Source organism: Larimichthys crocea, chromosome XV (genome assembly GCF_000972845.2).
Source record: "Larimichthys crocea isolate SSNF chromosome XV, L_crocea_2.0, whole genome shotgun sequence".
NCBI lineage: Eukaryota > Metazoa > Chordata > Actinopteri > Sciaenidae > Larimichthys > Larimichthys crocea.
Genome location: NC_040025.1, coordinates 11,036,465 through 11,058,543, shown reverse-complemented (window position 1 = coordinate 11,058,543; position 22,079 = coordinate 11,036,465). Strand labels below are relative to the sequence as shown.

Below are 22,079 nucleotides of genomic sequence, written 5' to 3'. Positions count from 1 at the left end.
ACCTGGAACAACATTTCAACACTTATCTGGTTCTTTTTCATCCGGTCTGTCAGTGTTAATATGAAGTAGTATCACCACAGCTGCAGACTGCTGCTGTACACAGGATAACAAGCGAGAGTGAAGATGAAACCACTTTTTAATCCCAAAAGTTCTCCTCCTGCCAGTAAACAGCTCCAGATCAGAGCAAAATCCGGCATCACTCTGGGTATTTATTCCTCAAGAAACTCGGGCTCTGCCTCCGGGTGTCTTGTCTACAGCTCCCCCGAGCTGCTGAGGCCGGAGCCCTACCTCCAGTTTACAACGCCACTGTTGTAAATATGCACAGCTTTACACGTGTATTTGTTATTATAATATTACTTATGATGAAAAACTAGCAAGTCAACAACTTTGCCAACAGCCAAACATCAGTCAAGTGCAACAACACAAGACATAGCAGGCAGCTAATAGTCTTTCAGCCGTCACGCTCTCATTTTTCTCCTCTCAGCTTAACATCCCCTTCGGTCTTTTCTCGTCTGTCATTACATCCATAGAGGCGGCTGAGCCTAGTTACATTGCTCGCTTGCCCGGCTCCTATTCTGGCATGATACCGACTTCTCCTCTTCCCGCCAGCATTCCCCTGCATTATGGTACTGAAAACCTTCTCTGCTTCCCAGTGGTCCAAAACACCTGCGGTACAAACACTAAGACTCTCTGAGCTCCCAGTCCGGGCAGCCTGACTAACAAACTGAGCTAACGTTACCTAGCAGCTATAATTCACAGCTGTTTACGTACTTCCCATCGGGAAACTCCGTAAATCACAGAACCGGGACACCAGGGGAAAACATTTTCTCCATAAAATAAGACAAATTTCCTCAAAATCAGTGGAATAGTTGGTGGTGTGTGACTTTGTTTCGTACGTATGAAATTACTTCTTACTGTTACATATACAGTGCAAGGACAGAGCAACATTTACCCAACTATACGTGAGCGTAGCATCAAAGTTGCACAGTTGCTTTAACTATGTGTATTTTGCAAACAAATAGGTACTTACCAGATACACCTCAGCAAAATGTTTTCTCCTTGCTTCATTGAAGACGGTTGGATTATAGTGTATCTTGTGCTATGTAGAATGTAGTTATTTCTCTGTTTGGCCTCTTAGTTTGACATTTACCCCTAATGCTCCCTAATCAGTGTTAATCCACTTATGTTAGTCAGCTACAGATGCTGGGGTTACTGCTCCAGAAGGAGCAGCTTCATCCAGCTATCCATTCTGTAAATTCTGTCTGCTGGTTCTGGCACATTTATAAATGAGCCTTGTTTTTTTGACTGTGAGCTCTCCCATCTCATATCTGAGTGTTTTTGGTTGGTTGCCAAGTTTCCCTTGGAAACCACCTGGGCGGCATGGCAGCGTTCCACGGCACCACAGTCACCTTTTTTCTCTGCACAACTAGTTTGGACAAAGAATAAATTTTGTCTGTACTCACTATGGTGGCGCCTTTGATGCCATCTTCAATGTTGCAGGAATGCAATGTGTTCTTAATCACCTGCTAGACAGAGAATGCCAAGTCCAGCAAGGATATATATATATATATAGCATCGAGAACAAACCCCACATCGCTAAAGAAGAGCTCTACCAGGACCTGACCAAGGAGCAGGCAGATTACTGCCTCACACATGAAGTCCTACCTCGACCACAAGGACCACGAGCTGCTGTCGGCTTTCGACTTTGCTGATTTCACCTGCTTGCTCTTCGTTAGCTGATCCCTCTTCATCATTATCAGCCAGCCTCCTCTCATGCTTCTATTGGTTCACCTCCAGGTGTAGCCATCAGCAAATGCTTGCTACATCAAATGGGTTACCACGTGGCTTTAGGCCTCCACAACAACAACAAAGATTCATGGACCATAACAGCTATGCAAGACATTGCCCCCTGTGCCTTTGACCGTTGGGATTCATGGCCCTCAAGCATATTGCCTCAGGCTCCAGAGTCATATCATGACCCTCATTACTCTGCGCTGCACGGGGGAACTCCCTCTCACAAACCCTGCTGCTGTCCTTTGCATTTATAATCAGGGAGCTTGGTCACATGTTGAGGCTGACATTGTTCTCCCACCGACTGTATCCACCTCTCAGAGCCACAGAAACACAAACACTGTATACTAACAATGGCGGGTGGCTAGACACAAGTCCCCATGGTTGCTTAGTAGAAGTGGTGGTGGACTAATTAAGATCCTTTACCTCGGTAAAAGATTTGCTGTTTTGGTTCACTCCCATCGTTTTCATCCATTCACAGCAGTATGAAGCTGTTTCAGCTCTGATAGGCTCTGTAAAAGCTCTATAAGTACGTGGCTCTATATATAATGGATCATTTAGCAGCTAAAGAGCCAGATATTTCCCTTCAGCAGTTGATAAAGACCAAAAGAGAACTAAAAGGACAGTGAATATTGGATTACATTTGTCTGGTGCCCAGAAACGTGATCCCAATTCGTAATATGTCAATGCTGAGGTTTTTTAATGGCCATAATCATGCTTTAAGAAGTTGAAATTTGGACCTTTAATTGTCCTGCTGTAATTAATAAAAACTAATGTGGTTTGCAGGAGGAAATGTGTAAATTTTCTCTGTATCATCTGGACGTACGAGCATCTGTCCATGTCCAAATTTAGGCTGCTTATGTCCAAGAGATCACCGCCATCCTTTTACATGTAATCCATCAATACAAGATGATTCATGTTTAGGACAGCAGGTTTTTTTTAATCTCAGGTACATACTGGCCTTTATTTGGCACTGAACACTCATCATCGTCTACCTTTAGCTGAGGCATCACTGTCCCTCCGCTTAGACCCATCAATGCCCCATCAAGGGCCTGTCCAGCCACTGTCAGCCGATTGTCAGGCTGCTCGCTCCTTATAAACCAATCTGTCATGCATTGTTAATGTTTAAAGGATATTGTTGTGTTTGCTGTTTTCAGCAGCTACATCACAGGAAACTGTACGATGTGAACTGACTACAAGACCGCTGGATTGTGGGTACATGTTTTTCTTTGATATTAGATTTTTTTTGCACATGCTTGATTTTATTTTTATTTTTAAAGACACGAAATAATAATTGGACAGCGCTGTAATTCAACATCGCATTAAGCTTCTTAGCAGGATGAACAGTTTGTTGAAGCAGTTGGTAATAATATTTGATCCAGCGTTGGGTGTCAGACAGACAGACTGATGCAGGTTTTTACTGGAGTTAATCTTTGACACCAAGGACTTATTTCATTAACACCTGTTACTCACACGTTCCACATTGCATGGAACAAAAATATGTGTGATTGCTAGAAACGCACCTAAAATTAAACAACAAAACTTGATGTGGAATACTGTGGTTGACTGGGTGAGGTATAGGGAAAGACGGATTAGATTAAAATACTTAGTAAAGGTTAAAGAAACATTGTGTTTTTGGTTCAAATGACAAACAAAACCTACAAAACTCTGTTAAAGTTGAAAGTTGAACCCATCCATTTACCCTGACCTCCTTCCTGTGTGGACTTTGTCGCTCTATGTTAAAGTCATTAAATATGTTGGAAAATAGTTGCTGAAAACACGTGAAAAGACTGAACGATATATTACTGAAATGTGGAGTTAGAGGTTCAAACAGTTTTCCACCAATTTTCAGTCTCAGGATTTTGTGGGCGGTCCTTAAAGGGTGGCTCGATGACACGCTGAGGCCACCCTGAGCAAGAGAGATAGAGATGCATAGAGCTGAGAATTCATTTTTACCTGATTTCGACACCTAATTTCATAAACCTGTAGATATTTTTTAATCATTCAAATTTGGCTGGGTGGTTAATTACACTTTCTTCTTTGGTCTGACAAACTCAGAACACCTATTCTTACTTTACACAGACTTTAAAGTCACCTGATTTCCTCGTTTTCTCTCATCATCATCATCAAATGCTCCGGCCTGGCATTTGCTTTTGGTACACTCGCTCTTTCTGAAAAACCTTGGAGATGTCCCGATTACACAAAAGATAAAATATGGATCAAGGACAAGGCCAATATATTGGTTTTAAAACATTCTGCAGGAGTGTTTCAGGAGGGATACATAATGCATTAGCTGTGTAACAGTTAGCAAAGAAACCCTTTTTTTCTTTCTTAATACCCGAACGTTGCCAACTGCACCATTTCATACATGTGTGCACGGCGCTCCAAATGCAATTAATTTGTATTTATTGTGTCAGTGTTGCACATCCAATTGATTTCAAGGTGCTTCTGCAGTCGGAGCCTCTGGTCATGGAAGCATCCTCTGCGGACCCACAGCCTGTTGAGGAGCTGATGCTAATCTAGATAGAGGGAAGACTGGGGGGTTGCACTTTCTTCCCCTCACCCCTCCTTCGCTCTCCCTGTCTCCCTCTCCCCCTCTCTCTCTCTCTCTCTCTCTCTCTGTTGAAGATTGCACTGATTGTGCTGCAATATGTCGCATGACCATGGCCAGGACTGCAGACTGAGGTGCAATTTCTCCCATGCTTATTAAATCAAGGGTGTGTGCCTCTTGAAGCAGTGTGTGGACGTACATGTGTTCATCACAGCCGAGCTTACCGCGAGCTCTCTTGACACAGAACAAAAGAGCAGGCTCGCATGTGTTGCTCATCAAAAAAAAAAAAAAGACTCCCTTTTGATCCCTCGTGATGCATTTGCTTAATCTTGTTCTGTGTATGAAAAAAAATAAATAAAATAACTCTTTGAATGTGTTATCTGGACATCTATTCAATGAAAAGCTTTGATATTCATGATGGTGCCCTCATGCATATTCATGCTCCTAAAGTTATGCACATTTCTTTTGCTGCATCGCCAGTGTTTTAAGGGGAGCAAGTAAATATTTCTTTACTTGGGTTTTTCGCCCTTTTTTTTTGCTGTGTGTGTTCAACTGCAACAGTGCTTCCTGCAACAGAGGTTGAAGTAGCTTGCGGGTGTTTTAGCACAACAAGATTGAAGTGAGACGGCTATTGAGTTTGTTTGACTGTTCGCTGGGCTGGAGTGAGGGATCTGCCCCTAGACATTTGCACTACAGTATCCTGCTGACTTGCTCTGCTCGCTCACACTGCCATAGAAACAGGGTTCCTGAGTGCAGTGGAAGCTCATTCTGTTCAGGAGCAAGCAACGGAGAGGACCGGAGGAGGAGGAGGAGAGAGAGTGAGGTGGGGGGAAGTGAGAGAGAGAAAGAGGAGAGAAAAAAGAAGAGACACACTGAGAGAGAGGAAAAAGAGAAACAGAGGGAGGGTGAAGTGAGAGAGAGAGGGGGAGAGTGAGGGATCAAGAGAGGAAAAGTGAGAGACACTGTCACTGGTGAGTACATAGCTGTCACAGCAGATTGAATCAGTGGTTCAAATCGGATGCTTTGAGCGTCTTTTTTCTTTCTTTCTTTCTTTCTTTCTTTTGTTCGCTTTTGACGATTGATTTCCCTGGCTTGGTTTCACTGCTGCTGCTGCTGCTGCTGCTGCTGCTGAGATGCCGTGAAGCTGGTTGCAGGTTGTCAGTTTGTTTGTTGGGATGTGAGAGGGTGAGACACACAGCGCTTCTCTCTCTCTCTCTCTGTCTCTTTCTGTCTCTCAGATGCAGAGCAGCAGTGGCTTTTTATTTGTTAATCACTCATTAACGCCGTTGTAACCTTTCAATTGGTAATCTTTGACTAACTGTGCGTATTTACTTCTGAATAATACATGCTGGGATAAAAAAAAAAACTACTTCTCCTTTTTTTTTGGCAGCGACTATATCATACTCTTCTCTATCATTTATGAAGCACCATGTTAATATTTGATTAGAGTGGATGTCTGCAGCTGCACTTTCCGCCTCTATCTTACACACCTCTGCTCCATTATATCGCTGAACCTTTGTGAAATTGGCGAGGTATTGACTTGTCCTTTCCACATCAATTATTGAACAACTGTGAACTAATGCTTTATGTTCTGTGCGCCACCTGTACGGCACAGTTAAAGAGATGTAATCAACTGCATAGCGTAGAAAATGTTAAGTCAGGTCACAGCTTTGTGTGTTTTCTATTTGTGTCTCTGTCTGCTTGTTTGTACACGCTTATGTCACTTTTTTTTTTTGTCCCCCTATCCCCCCCCCCCCCCCCCCCTCTCACGCGCTCTCGCTTTTTGCTGGGTTTGATCAACGTGCATCATGACACTTTGATGAAGCGACAGAGCTGTGGGGGCTAATACGACAAGAGATGAAGCAGGATGCCCTGCAAACTCGTGTCAGGCTGTGAGGAAATTGCGTTATTCGGATCATTGTGGTCTGCCACGTTGTCGCTTAGGCTTTAAAGTACTTCAGGTGTGATGATGATGTGCAAAGAATTTTATGTTCAACAGGAAAGTGGAGTTAGAAATGCTGCTGCTGCAAAAAAAAAAAGAAAAAGTAGTACCACCTGTTATGTCGAGCTGAGTGTTAATCCAGTCAGTGTTTATGTTTATCTCTGCGGTTCACTTGGATCCCCTGCCTCCCTCACTCACCTGTTCCCACTGTGCAGTTATATATTTTCACCTCCCCCTCCAGCAGCAGCAGCAGCAGCAGCAGCTTTGGGAGAAGGTTGAATCAAACAAATCCAGCCAGCCTTATCAGTTTTCTGCTGGCTCCTGCCATAACTGGACCCTTGTGGCCCCTCCTGGCTTGACTGTGTGTGTATTTGTGGATGTGCGCGTAGGTTACAAAGTGTGACCGAGTGCATGTGTGTGTGTGTGTGAGTGTGTGCGTGTGTAGTAAGCGGCATTGACATGATTGTGTGTGATCAGGATCGCCTCTGGGGTCGTTTGCTTTTCTTTGTGAGCGGATTCAGGGATTCTGGCATTTGTCTTCTTTCCTCTCTTTCCCGTGACATGTTTTATGACTTCTTGTTAAAATGTCACTCACTAAGGCTGGACTGTAAAATGTCCCTGCACGGGGAGCTCAGTGTGTGAACAATAGTGCACAGCGGTGTGATAATTCTGATAAAGCACACAGCTGGGAATGCACAGCTGCAGGATTGGGTGAGATAATGCTGAGCTCTCTGACAGCCCCTTCCAGGCACAATTTGTTTCAATACAATATAAATTTGGGCTCATTTTTTGACAGTCCTGTGGCCTGGATCAATAACTCGGGCCCAGCCGTGCATGAGAGGAAACAATATTGCTCTTACACACAAGAGGATATGCTTTACTGACAATGATTGCACTTGTTAAGTGGAGGCACAAGAAGCTTATGTTTATGGCTTGTCCAAATGATACATCTCTGCATTGTTAGACAAAGAAAGAGCTCATAAATTAATGCTGCTGAAATGCAAATGGTGGTTTAGCGAGTATGGATTGGTTCTGATAGCCGGTTCCATCTCCAAAGTTGGTAAAATACCAATATTTGTTCAGCTTTGAGGCCAACAAATCCCTCATTGACTCTTTAATTCACAGCCTCTCTCTGTCTGACACGAAAACTCCACACAGTTGTTAACAAGACTGACTGAATGAACACGTCTAACTTAAGTTAAACTGGTTCCAAAGCGCGGATACACCTCAACAAAAGATACTCACCACAAGTCAGGGAACAACAAGTCCCTGCTTAGATATTTAACTCCTGTCCATCATGTCAAAGTCAGAACATGTGACAGTTTTGATAACTTGAAGAAGAGCTCAGCCTCGGTGTCACACTGTGTTTTACAACCCATCAGATTCTGACCTGTAGCCGTGCAGCGACGGGAGATAAGGTCATCTAATGTTAACTGCATCATGCATGCAGAAAATCTGATTTATTTAGTTGATATTTGCAGAATAATTAAGTAGAATTATTTTTACTGCAGCACACAGTCTATCCTCCCCAGTGAGAAGCCAAACAGCATTTTCCCTCTCAGCAAAAAGAAAAATGAGTCAGGACAGGGTTAATGACTGTCAAAGAGCAGTGACCAAACATGGTGGAAGCCCTACACCCATTAGGTATGATACAGAGTGAATTAAAAAGAGCAGTTTTCTTTAATTAGGATGTCTAAGGCTGCGAGTAATGATTAATTCCTTTCTGGATTAATCGTTTGTTCTATCAAATGTTTGTTTTAACTCCTCACATTCATCCTGCGACCCATCGGAGGGGTCAGACAGGTGACAGAAGACAAAAACAAACAGTAAATCTTCACAAGTGAAAAGATGGAACTAGATTTGTCAGTTTGTCTTGAAAGATTACATAAAAAAATTAATCAATAATCAAAGAGATTTCAACTCTATTTTCAGATTTCATTTCCCACCAATCAAACATGATTCAGCTTCCATGAAATGCTATCAAACCGCATCCCGGGTAGAATTTTCATCCAGCTTCTCAAAAAACAAAATTTGAGAAAAAATGTTCCGTGATTACACTTTCTATCAAATCTTTATTTTCATTATTGCTTCTTACTTTAACTCACGCTGCAGCTTTTTAACCAAACACTTTCATCACAACCTCATGCTGCACCGTGAACACTGTGATCTCTTTCCCCAAACAACAACTAGCAGATGTAATACGAAAAACACCCTCAAGGCACTCTTTGACTCTGTGTTTGTCCGGTATAAATTTAGGTTTCTTCAAACGGTCGACCACAAAATTCGATAAGGACAGCTTCTGCGTTGGAGGTTGCGTTCCCAGAATGTTTTACAGGACAGAAAAGTGCTTTAATGGGTTTTTGTTTGGGAGCTGAACTAAACATGTAAAGAAGTCTCACAGAACATATAGGAAACACGTGATTATTTAATTGCTTCGCTGTAAATGCAAAGTGCTGGAATAATGGACTTTACACCGCTGCCATATACAATGTAGAGAGCTTCTCAGCTGCATCCCTGCTGCACAATCAATAATCATTTATCAAGATCTGATGGATCAAGTCAACACCGCTACAGAGTGGAGAAATGAGTGGATTCAGCTGCTAAACCCTCGCAGGTAAGCTGCGTCGCTGAGCAGTGCTGGGGTTGGGGTTTTTTTTTTGTCCTGATAACGCTCCGTTCATGATGAAGCGCTTTGTGTTATCAGCTGTGCTACGATGCATCATGAGACGACTGGCCTCGGTTAATTCATCAGACTCAGAGTGATGGATGCATCATTTCCTCGTGCTGACTTGTTTGTTTGCTGCCATCATTCACAGCCCTAAGGCCGAAAGGTCAGGTCACACCAAGGTCCTGCCCCCAACCACCAAAAAAAAAAAATCTGATGTGGTGGCAATTTTTTTTTACTATATGGGGGTTGATGTGTGCTTGAGAAAAAAAACTAGGATGCAAAAACTGAAAGCAGCGAGTTTGGCGCTCTTCAGATTTCTCCAAATGTCAAACTATTCCTTTAAAAGGTCCAAGATTTAAGAGGCTTTATTCACAGAATACGACAGAAATTAAATCTAATATTCATAATTATGTTTTCATTTGTGTGTAGTCATGTTGTATAATGTTATAATAATGTTTTTGTTACCTTAGAATGAGCCTTTTATATCTTCAGACATTTCTACAGTAGCCTAGGACGGACAACCAAACACTACATCCATAGGGCGAGTGGAAGGGGTTGCTATCCACAACTACACCACTAGATGCCGCTAAATCGTACACACTGATCCTTTAAAACTCTGCAAACAATCGAATATTATTAGTATTGTCTAATGTACAAATATTTACTGCCTCACTCTGTCTTTTAAACAAGCTCTATTAAATATCCATCGCCCTTACAGCCTCCGGTAAACAATCATTTTTAAAGGCTCTTAAAAATGCCAAAACATATTTCCGTTTCAATTATGTTTCTCCCACGTATTTTTCCTAAACCTAATCAGAGACATTAAGAAGCTATAGTGTCTTCCCACTCCCTCCACATCACTCACATCCTCTCCGTACACATGACAGCGTGGCTGCTAGTCATGTTTATTCGCCGTGATTAACAGCGCAATATTTCAGGGCAATGAAGCATTTTTGAGTGGAGCAAAAGCTTTCACGGTGCAATACCAGGCGCTTATAACTTCTGTCTGTAATGGATGTAGCACATCCATTTAAAATCCCTGGTGATGAAAATTACTGAGACTGAAAATGAGTTTAAGCTATTTTTACAGGGGGGGGGTGGGCAGCATGCAGCCTGTTTCTTTTACTGTGATACTGCTAGAAATTAAAACATCCATACGGTGCCATACAGGACGTACGGGCCAAATCGATAAAGGTTCTCCACCCTTGTAATGTTGTAAATTGTCTGCCTTTATTATTTGATAGCATCACGCACTCCACCTGCTCAGGCTGGTCTCACGAGTTCTTGCGTTATAGAGATTCTAACGCCGTCTGGTTTACGATATTCTTTTTCCTCCACATCTCATATAAAACAAATCATAGGACTTCATATTGGATATAATATTTATAGCCCCCTGTACGGTAAAAATTCATTAGCGACAGAGTGATGGCGCAGACTCGAGGATGATGGATCAGGCAGGATGCAGATGTACCGCACGTCAGGTGTCTGAGGAATGGCATGCTACCTTTTTAACTCGAGCTGAATGAGGGCAATGATGAGGTGACGCAAGGTCGGGGGGGGCTCGTAACACCTGAACTATGCAGAGGCATCTCTGTCAGTCAATGCTTTGGGTAATAACCAAACCAAACTAATGCCTGAGGGAAGAATGAAGATGGGCAGGTTGGGTGTGTAGGAATTGCGTCCATATTGGACAATTCTGCACCAATGCCTGTGTCAATACAGGCGGTAGTGTGTCCTTTTTAAAAATCAAAGGATGTACAAGGCAGACCTTGTAGTATTAGTATTTTATTGATCTAGGGTTGTTTTTTGAAATGTCACGATCAGATTAAACCAAACAAGAACAAATGAATGAATGCAAACCAATGTGAAACAGGTTTGCCAGAACTTAATGACATAGCACCGCTCCCTTTGACGCACCACATGCCAAATATTGTGTGAGCAGATGGCTCTTTCCGTAAATGTCCTGCCATGTCTGCATGCATAATGCTGTAAAGTACATAACACCTACCGTATGTCTGAATATCAATAAAACATTGCTTTAACATACAGACACCAGCGATGTTGCAGTGTTGTTGAAATGGCAGGGGGAATACTTCTTCTAACATAGTTTACATAAATTGCACTGCACATGTACTTAAAGATAAAACCAACATATGTCATCAGTCTCAATACTTTCAGACCTGTGGTTTGTCCTGAAAATGTCTTTAGTCTGTTAATAGTTTCATTTATAACATATAAATATATACACAGGTTCAGTTTAAAAAAGGTAAAAGGTCAGTAATTTCTTGCTGTAGTTTAAAGCAAACACGACGAAAACAAGAGTGAATACTGTATTTGTTGGGGACTATTTTTAGCAGCGGATTAATACCCATGTGTCTTTCCGGCAGCAGGATGGTATATGTGGGTGTGATCCACAATAAACTACTTAAGCTCATTGTAAAGAGGGAACATGTCACCCAGTGCAACAGAATGACAACAATGAAGGAACAGCATATACCACTTCCAGTACACAGACAGTGTTTGTTAATAGAAGCAGTTCATCGCTGGTTTTGGTCTTTTGACAAAAAGTAAAATGTAGACTACGCCCAGACTTTAACCTTTAACCAACGCTTCAAATCTGTAATGTTTTACATCATCGTTTGCCAGAGATGGCATCTTCTCTTGCTGCTTTTGAGGAGGCAGTTATGTGACAAAGAAGCTTCACACATAGCTGATGTTTCTTAGTTGGGTAAACAAGACAAATCTGCAGCGTCTCATGGGTAACACAGCTGAGAGACGATGGGGGTGAAAATCTTGCTCGGCACAGCTTGAAATACTGATGGAAATCTTTTATTCACATTGTTTATTTAACAGAATTTAGAAAATCTTGTTGTAGTTTAAACTTTTAAGATTTAGTGTGTGATTCATCCGGTCCGGCACATCTTCAAACTACTGTATGCTCTTTTTTCTACAATAAATCACATTCTCATGCAACAGAAGTTGCTGCAAATGACGGCGGTGAAATGTCATAAAAGCAGTTAATAAAAAATAATACATAAACCTGGAGATAGATGGTTTAATTTAGCCCAAATAATGTAGCAAATCAATGTTCATTAGAAGTCTGCCTCAGGAAAATCACAATTAATTTTAAGTGCTAATGAGTAATTGGTCAATTTTGCAGTATCTCTCTCATTAATAATGTAAATTGCTATCAAAATTCAACAGTGTGAACGTCTTTTTTAATGTTTATTTTCTATAACAAGCCTGTGTGAAGCGCAGCAATCTCTTTCAACATTTACTCTTTGCAAACAGGCCCCGTGAGTAAAGGGAACCTGGCACACTGAAGGCTGCACGACAGAGATAGGGGCTCCTGGTCAACAAGCAGGTTAATTGTGTGATAGGACCAGATGCTAATACTGGACTGAACTCTGCGATCACAGCACCGGCGAGGGCTCCCACGTGGCTTCCGATTGGCCGCCTGAACACAGCATTCGAATGACATTTGACACCACGGGAAATGTGCTCAAGCCAAAATACATTAAACACTGTAATGAGCTTAATATTTTGAGTTTCCTGGATAGGTGACGCCGAGTTTTTTGAGGATTAGAAAACATGGAAGGGGGAAAGAGAGAGACTGCACTTTGATTAACTTCACACTTGTGGAGGAGATAACAGCTTTCTGAGAGTCTCCTGGGCGGATTATTGAGTGTGAACGCTGGCACATTGTATGAGCCCTCTGAAGTCCATTAGCAAAGTCAACTCATTACGTAGCGAGACAGTGGGAACACTAAGGCACAGAGAATGCACCTTTTTTCGGGTGGCGAAAAATTGATTGTTGTTTTCTAAAAACATCGATATGTATCAGTCAGAAGGATGGCGATAACATTCAGTCGCTTAAGTCAAGGGTGTCCGTGACGTCAGGAAACAAGAACAAGAAAGAAGTACGCAATAAAGACTTCAATACTTTGAATACTTGAAGTATTCTTGCTCACTTTGTAAACGGATAGAAATTTTTGCAGATGTGGGTGACAGAAAATAAAAAGAAAGCTTGTTTTTGCACCATAAACTGCAGCAATTGCAAAAGTTATGTCCGGAAAATGTTAAGTATCCCCAAAAGGAAGCTTTTGCAGAGTCGTGCACTTTTTACCCGTGCTACCTTGACGTTGATTGTCTGACGTCGTTTCTCACGTACTTCATGCACTCTCAGTTCGCATCGGTGTGATTTCTTGCAGGAATTCCACGTGTCGTGTCAGCTATACCCTGCAGCTGACAGATGGTGTGTGATGTAAACAAGTTTTAGGGACATGAGAAAAAGCACAGCAAACAGTAATTTCACTGCTTTCTTTCTTTAAATCTCTAAATGACATTGCGGTGATGGGTTTTATACCCTCCGTGCAGCGCTCACATCCTCGACTGTTTGTAAATGGAAAAGCCATCGCGTGGACAGGCCTTTAAGGAGCGGTTAAAAAGGTCTTACGTGGGCGTGCTGTTTGATGAGAAGATCGATGCCACTCTCCTGTCTTATCTGCGAAATATGAAGATGATGAAGCTGATGGAAACAGGTGAGAACAGCTAAATCCTAACAGCAGTTCATGAACATGTTTTGTATGGATTAAACAAAGACATAACCTGTTAATTTGTGGATTTTAGAGGTGTTGGTAGGTGTCTTTTGTTACTGCCAGGCTAGCTGTTTCCCCTTGATTCCAGTCTTTGTGCTAAGCTAAGATAAAAAAAAAGCTGCTGGCTGTAGCTGTTTGAGAGTGCTATCGATCTTCTCATCCCTCTCCATCGGAAAGTGAGTAAGCATATTTTCCAAAAATGTCAACCTGTTCTTTAAATGAAAGGACAGATTCCTCATCTGAGATACGACAAACAACACCCCTACTATTAAAACTAGAGGTAACAAAGGCTTTGGGATGAGTAAAGGTGAAGATGTTTATCATTCTGCTGCAAACGTCTGTCCTCAGACGGCCTTGCATCCTTCAGCTGTCACTAACTTTGAACATTTTCACAGTGACACTTTCCTGGACAAGGACATCTCTGTTGCATATTTTGCTCAAACTAAAAAAAAAAAAAAAACACCACCCTGCTCTGCCAGACAGCTCTAAAATATTTGAACATATTTCCACTTGACAGTATATCTTGGCCTCGCGAGTTGGAACTGCCAAGCGGACTGAATGATTGAGCTGACAAACAAGAACAAATGGTTTTAAAGACCCCCCCTCCACCTTTCCTCCCAAATCTTTTGTCTGTACTGTTGCATTTGACGTAGTACCCAATATTCAGGGTTTTTTTTCCGCTTAAGGCTGCTGCTGAGTTCACAAAATGGAAAACAGTTATCTCTTGTGTCTTTAAAGGTTCTGTTTCCTTTATCTTTATTACCAACACAACAGGGTTACTCTGCAAGTTTACCCTGTAATAAAACACAACTTTTAGTAAGCTGGAAAGAAACAATCTTCATCCATCTCATTGCGATCATTAAAAAGTGTTTTCATGCTCTATTTCTGCACACAGATCTGAAACTAAAGCAATCAGCGATGACTAATATGTCTATAAATATTTAAAATAAGGATAATTACTAAGAAATGCTTCTGTGAGGCTAATGTAGAAAATGTCCCCGTAACATCTTTTCCCCACCTTGGTGGATAATGTTTCTCTCCACGGCCTCAAATTCATCTTCACACCTCCTAGCTCATCTGCTCGGGCCTAAACTCCTCGGCGGATGTGGTGGGGCTTTAGGATTTGAGGATCTGGGGGGATTAAGGGATTTTCTGATTGCTCTGAAAAAGACACCATGGGATACAGGAATCCAAAAATGGCTGAGGTACCCACATCAAGATTAGAGGGTATTATTCCCCCCCCTTAGGGAAAGAAGACAGGAAAGCCACTACTGACAGCTTTGAAACAAGTGTTTGTTTTTTTTCGGGACACGTTTACAATTTAAGGAGACTGTAGTGAACTATAAAAACCTATTTTATGCTGGAAATCAGTCGATGAACTTTTCCAATTTCATCGCTTGCTGTCTAAAAAAAAAACATTTCCTGAAACAGTTTAATTTTCTCTGTAAATTGTAACCATAAATAACAAGTCAGCTGCACATGATCCTCTTACGCTTAATATCTCGCCCCAAAATTACTCGCTGAATCCATCCCATACCACTGATGCAAGAAGAAAAAGCAGATATAGATAGTATCTGTCGCTGCTGGAGGGTGATAAACAACCACTGTTGGGAAGAAGGATTTTTAATTTGTCAAAAATATTTAAATCTGTCACAAGGAATAAAAATGAAATCTCAAGAGACGAGTCAGAAAAAGTTAAACTTTCTCTCTTGTCGTACATCTTGGGTACGCCTACGTTCGCATGTTTTTCTCGCAGCTCCTCTTTTCTTCCTGGGGAAATATCAGATGTCATGTGTGGCAGGCAGAGAGCATGAGTAATTGTGGTCTACAAGGCGCAGACAGCACCAGCGCTCACCGCCATCCTTCGACATCATCGGCCTGTAGGTAATGAGGCCAGCAGTGCACGCCACAGCAGTGGTTCTTTCGTTATTGATCACTGAGGGTAGTTATGAATGAATGTGGTGCTGGATCTTATTTTTCCCATTTTTATTCAGAGTTATTGATATTTTCCTGAACGTTATAACGAAAAGAGAGAGAGTAAGACCGTGATATTTTAATGGGACAGAACTATGGCCTTACTTGATAGCCAATCAGAGGCAGGGTAGGACAGGTCATGGCTTTTCCCTCCTGGGAGGAAATAAAAAGGTAAGTTAAGGTCTGCAGAGCCCAGGTTCAATGCCTAATTGATTTCTTTCTTTCAAGGTGAAACTGCACATTTTAAGAGTGATGAATCGAAGGTACACCTGTGTCACAGTCACGCTGTTTAATCAGCGTCTTGATATGCTCCACCTGACAGGTGGATGGATTATCTCTGCAAAGGAGAAGCGCTCATTAACGCAGATTTTAACACATTTGTGGATGAAATTTGAGAGGTAAAAGCTTGAAGAGGCCAAAAAAACAATCTTAAAAAAAAAAAAAAAAGAAGAAGTTTTGGATCATTAAAAAGAAGAAGTGTTTTATTTGGATTTTTCTTTGGTGTCTTCACTTTCAAACAGAAATAAGTAATTCTCATTTGTAACCCACATTTCTAGATCCAGTAATTTAAAGCTAAAATGTTTTTTTTTGTTACATCATGGCTACATATATAACATTATGCTTAAAAACTGAGGCTAAAGCAACCCGGAAAAAACGTTAAAATCCTTGTACCCACATGTGGTACAGTCATTTAAGTAATTTTTACTAAGGGGTTTTTGATTTCACACAGAAAACAAAAGCATCTTCTCGTTTTTTGTACTCAACCTGCCATGATAACATAGGTACTGACCCAAAATGCAGGCTCAGACAATGGTTGGCAAGAGAAGGGAATTTGTTTGTGATGTGGGAGAGAAGGGGAGAGGGTCCGATGATGAAGTGGAGGGAATGGCTGAGGTAAAGCAGTGGGGGTGGAATGTGGGCTTCCCGGAGATGGTTGGTGGAGAGCAGGCAAGCAGGTATATGGCAGGAGGGGATGGTCCAAGGATCCAAGAGGATCAGAGGTTAGAAATCATCTAGGAAACCAACAGGAATAGTTTAAGGAGGTTCAAACGTAGACTACCACAGTAGCTGAACAAACGAGCTGACATGGCATGGGAGGAAGGCTGGCGGTTTATATGCAGTTGAATTGATGGAAGGCAGATGAGCTGAAGAATGGCAGGTGTGCTTCATCTGTGATTATCCAGGAGGGACCAGGGAAATGTGCCAGGGCCACAACACACAGACACAGAGACTAACAAGGAGAGACTGACAAGTAAACCCAAGGATAGGAAAAAACAAGAGGGAACACAGGGAATAAACAGTCCCGACTGCCATCGTGACACAACCAAGGTTTTGTCACTAGCTGATCTTACGAGCTGTAGCTACACTTGAACACGTTAGTTAGATTCATGTTTAATGTTAGTATCATTTAGTTTCACACATAAATAAATAAAAGTGTCCACAACTGCAGGTTTTGTCAGCTGAAAAGACAAGTGGTTTCGTTGTAAAGCCGTATAAAGGTTTTAAGCGTACATATATATAACATTATGCTATAACACTGAAGCTAAAGCAACCTGGGAACATCAACATCGACATATGTATTTTACTCTAAAACCCATTGATTGTTTGGGCGTGTATATAGAAAACATACTTTACCAGGGTTATTTTTTGTTTTGTATATGTATTTTTTCTTTGGCAACAAATCTTGAAAGGGAAGCATATACAGTATACGCGAGGTGAGAAATTGCATTACCCATAACAATTTTTCCTCAGTCCCTCATGTGACAGTAAAATCACTGCCTTCACCTACAGTGTGTCCCCAATCCCCATCACACTGCAGGCTACAGTTTGTGTAAAGTAATTTACTCACCACAAACAGCATTTTGACATCTCTCTCACCTATGAGTATTATCTTCAGTGGAGTGGACTTTTCCTGCCCAGGATGAGTCAATTCATAACAGCAAACAGAGAGAGAGTGCATAGTCTCTCTAATGACCGGGTTACTATGGAAACCAGGTTAGATTTGAAAGCACTTGATAAGAAGAGAGAGAGAGAGAGAGAAAAGCCCTACAGGCTTCACTTTGCTCTCTGACTCAACTTCAAAACAAACCTTGATTAAATTTGTGCGCCATCAGAAACACCTGATCATGTCTGGCTCGTGTTTTCAGGTTGGTTGCGTGAACCAAGATGCTCATGACTGTGACAAACAACGATCAGACTGAAACATGCAAAGTGGCAGCAGGGGGTAGAGCGGCCACCGGTTGCTTTCTGCAGAGCTCGACATGGTTCGTTCTTGTTGGAAAGGGTAAGCGTGCCACAACATTTTTGGACTGGAGCTGTCACTGCAATCACGCAAGTCACCCAGCTCAGGGGTCGATACCTGGATGTTTCCGTTTTTTAAAACGAACGACCTGTCTTTCACACAGCGGTGCCCTGAAACCCACCTGAAAAAGCTTTACAGTGAGATTGATTCCCCCACCGAAGCATTGATTTTGTTTTCAGCATGAAAGGATAAAAAAAGACCCTTTTGATTGACTGCAGGATAGCGATAGTCCACTCCTGCACGGTGTGGGTGTGATCATTAATTGTGTGCTAAACCCTGAGGTCAGTCTAGTCTCACGCTGTCAGGCTAGGTTGTGTCCAGAGGGAGTAATATGTTCACACAGCTCTGCTCCATTACCCATCTGTCTGGAGAGGAGGAACAATGGCTTTTCTATCACTCTCTGTCTTTCTCACATTCATGCTCTCTCGCTGCATCATTATCTCTCTGCATACAGTATGTCTTGTGTTTTTTTGAACATTAAAGCCAGCGTTTCGCTTCCAAGAGTTCTATTTTTGCAGTCATTATGGCTAGAAACGACTTATTGTACTGGAGGCATCGCAGCGCTGGAACTCTCTCATTAACCTTATCCCACCAAAGTAGACTTGTGACAGGTGTACGGCTCAGATCCAAGTAACAAACTATCGCAGTTTCATCTTCTTTTTATACCTCTGTCAACTGTTGCATCTGTCGCACAAAGTGTAAAACGTGAGTCAGGTAATTATCGTTTCAGAGCGGCAATGGGAACAAAAGGTCATCGCACAAACACTCCACGTTATGATGTGACAGTCTGCTCACAAGCAGGCTTGGCACAAACTGTGAGATTCGCCATGAGCAAAGATGCCACACGAGGTGACTGGAACAGGTGCATGCTGATAAAAAACAACAGGAAGTTGGTTATTGTAGTTCGATCGTGGCGGTGCAGCACAGGATACGACGCACAGAGGCTTTTAAGGTACCCTGAGTGCTGCAATTTGCATAAAAAATGGCACTTTGTGGAGAACAAAAGACCTGATGCACGTATATTTAGATTCAGAGTGACGTATGCTTTCAAAGGATGCCATTAACCTGAATATAGCTCGGGAGTAAACATCCATAAATCCACTTAGAAATAATAGACAACATATGCTTGCTTATAACTCCAGAGCTTGCCTGAGAATCCTGCCTGTTTTATTCCATATCAAAGCAAATCAGTGATAGTTTACAATATATTCATGGGTGCACTGCAATCAGGACGTGCCAATAGCTGTTTTTAATGTTTTTAATGGTGCCATTTTGCTAAAATGTAGCCCAAAGCATAACTCACTTACTGCTTGCATCCAACCAAGGTATTATGGGACTGCTGGGTGCAAATGAATAAAAATACGAGTGACAAAATCCATTAATTTAAACTTTTTTCATTATTTTTCGGAGACATTACTAAGGTCTCAGTTGTGTTGGGCGTGCCAGACTTTACTTCAGTAGACACTTCACTTTAAAAGTTGCTGCTGCAGTGGAAAAACAGAACGGAAGTTACATACCCACATACAAATTTCTGACCTGTCAACGTATTTCGTAGCGAAAGTCTGTCACCACTGGCACTCGTGTGTTGGTGTGCGGCGCGGGGTCTGCTTCAATTTGCTGTGACGGCAGATGAAGACTCTGCGAGCGACAGTCCAGTCAAGGCCGAAAGCTTTTGTGGAGAGCTGTGTGAAATTTCAGATGACATAGAGAGACCGAGGCTGTGGACAGCTGAGAAATCCTCCCCAGGCATAAATCCCCCAGACTTGAAATCCTGTCCACCACTTGGCTAAGCTATAAATTCCCCTTAGTGGACAGTTCATTTAGTCTGAATTTGAAATCTCTTCATTTGTTCCCAAAAAGCGGTCACCTAAGGACAGTTTAGATAGTTTGTCATCCAACTAATCATGATGTCATGAGTTATTGTGACATTTAAAGGTGTTTGACATCAAAAACCAGTAGTCAAGTTTACTAAATATTTTAATTTTATGCTATTTTACACTTATGTTTCAGAGGACACATTGTACTTTATACTCCATATTAACTTTGCACATTATGAATTTACATAAAAACATGTGTATTTATATAAAATATGATGCACTGATACGGACTGAACTACTCATAGGCGTATCAAATAATATAATCATAATAAAGAGTCATAATATTATGACACAAGAGCCATTCTGCTGCACGAGTATGCATAAGTTAACATGAGTAAGAGTACTTTTACTACTGAATAGGCACTCATATACTTAAAGTAAGAAAAAAAAAGTAAAAGTACCACTACAGAGATGTAAAAAGTACCTTTAAATTGTACTTATTAGACATTTACATTTAGAAGTACTTTGTTACATTGTGCCACCGCTGATACTTGACAAACATTGTGCTTCAACACTTGGAGATAATAGTACTTAAGCTGCTGAATACTCAAGTTTTCCACAGTAGTATTACTTCTTTTGGCTCAGTAATGAATCTGAATACCGCAAGGTCTGTCATTATCTGATTTTCCATAGAAACAATAAATCACACGTGTTCTCACATGCGGATTTCAGCGCTCGTCTGTGTTCATATTTTGTGAGAAATGGTTGAGCCAGGTAAATATTAGAAAGGAGCTACTTCACTGTGCCTCGAAGCAGAGACGTGGATCCTCTGAGCCACTGAGGCGCTGAGTTATTGTAGATAAATTCGAGTAATCAGTGCATGTGAAAAAACAGCACTCGGGCAAAATGTAAGAGAATTGAATTCAATTACAGCAGCAAAAGAAAAGAAGTGTGGAGAATATTCCATGTATCAGGTGGTGAAATATAATTACTTTAAATCAAAAACTGGCAAACGTCCCAAACCCAAAAGAAAGCTTAGAGATACAGGACTGCATGTTTTCTGTGTTTGCCTCTGTGAATCCTCGCAGAGTGCTCGTCAGCATTCCTGGTTCGTCTCCAGGCCTTTTGTGTGCCGCCTGTTCCCCAGGAAGCATATTCAAAACGCCGGAAAATAAATGAGTTTGAGTGTGCCCGGCTTTTATCTGTTTCATGGTAAAATTCCAAGAGGAAGACTCCTGACACTCGGTTCTATTCCCACGAGTATTTCTTTTCCAAATTAAAATAGACTACATTGTTTGATTTGTGTCAGACTGTAATTACTTTTACCCACACAGGAAGCCTCATGTCATGGAAAATGATCTGTGTATGTGCATGACTGCATACCTTACTCACATTTGGATTCTGTTTACATTAATATGCTTCCCTTATTCCTCGGCTGAACTGAAGACTAATGGAGGTTACTTTAATATTTATGAAGCACATCTCCCAGTATACTTGGCTCACTGTCTTTAGTCTTAGTCTAAAAACTACTGATATAGCACCAGGCCACTTGAAAAATCATGTTCTAATAGCTTGTCGCTCTCTCTCTCTCTCTTTTCCCTGTCTCACCCTGGTAATCACCATCTGTTTGTCCATATTGTGTGATCCTCCTGTTTCTGGTCCCCGTGGTTCGCCACCAGACGCTACTTCTGGCCTCCTGCTCGGCGTGTTTGTGGTCTGTGGCCTGGCTTTGTTCGGCCTTCTTACATTCGTCTCCTGGAAGCTTTGCTGTGTGCCTTGGCGGACTAAGGCCCATTTCCCCAGCCCATCCCTCAGCCCGGCCTGTGGCCCAGAGCACCGCCCGCTCCAGTCGCCTCCCCTGCTGCCCAGTCCCCAGCAGCCGCCTGTCACCATGGCGACAGAGAAGGTGAAGGACCCCATGGGCTCGATGGGCTTCCTGGAGGCAGCAGTGAAGATAAGCCATACATCTCCGGACATCCCCACTGATGTGCAGCTGTCCATGAGGGAGCACTTCCTGCGCCGCACACAACGCATGCAGAGGCAAACCACTGAGCCGACGTCTTCGACTCGGTTAGTCATGTACATGTGCATGTGGGTGTGCAACTGATAAAACACAAGACGGTTTGATGCGGTTATTCATGTGTAAACAGGCTTAGGGGTACATACACACATGCATGCATGCATGAACCATCAGAAGAGTTTAAGACGCAACATCATGTGGCACAGGAGGTCTATTAATGCGACATGAAGTAAAAGAATAAAATCAGGAAAAAAAAACTCAGTGCTATTGTATTTTCAAAGAGCAGCAGTGCCTGCTGACATACCCTCAGCAAACTAATGAAAGCAGAAATCTTCGATCTAAGCAATTTGGTATCTACAGAGGTAATTATAATAAACGCTGTAGATCGTGTTGCTCTCTGCCTCAGAGGCACCTCT

At 41.9% G+C, this 22,079-nt stretch overlaps 1 protein-coding gene across 3 annotated transcripts in view; it reads left to right on the top strand.

The window, feature by feature from the left end:
• The window catches only part of syt6a (synaptotagmin VIa), a 79,579-nt gene that overhangs the window by 46,869 nt on the left and 10,631 nt on the right, over positions 1 to 22,079 (top strand). For 2 of the 3 annotated variants that reach the window (XM_027288270.1, XM_019273916.2), the window contains one exon: positions 21,323 to 21,713. In XM_027288270.1, coding sequence (XP_027144071.1) covers positions 21,323 to 21,713 — 391 coding nt within the window. Of the gene's footprint in view, positions 1 to 13,674; positions 17,809 to 21,322; positions 21,714 to 22,079 lie in introns of those variants that run through there. The other variant, XM_010751310.3, reaches the window with a different exon arrangement.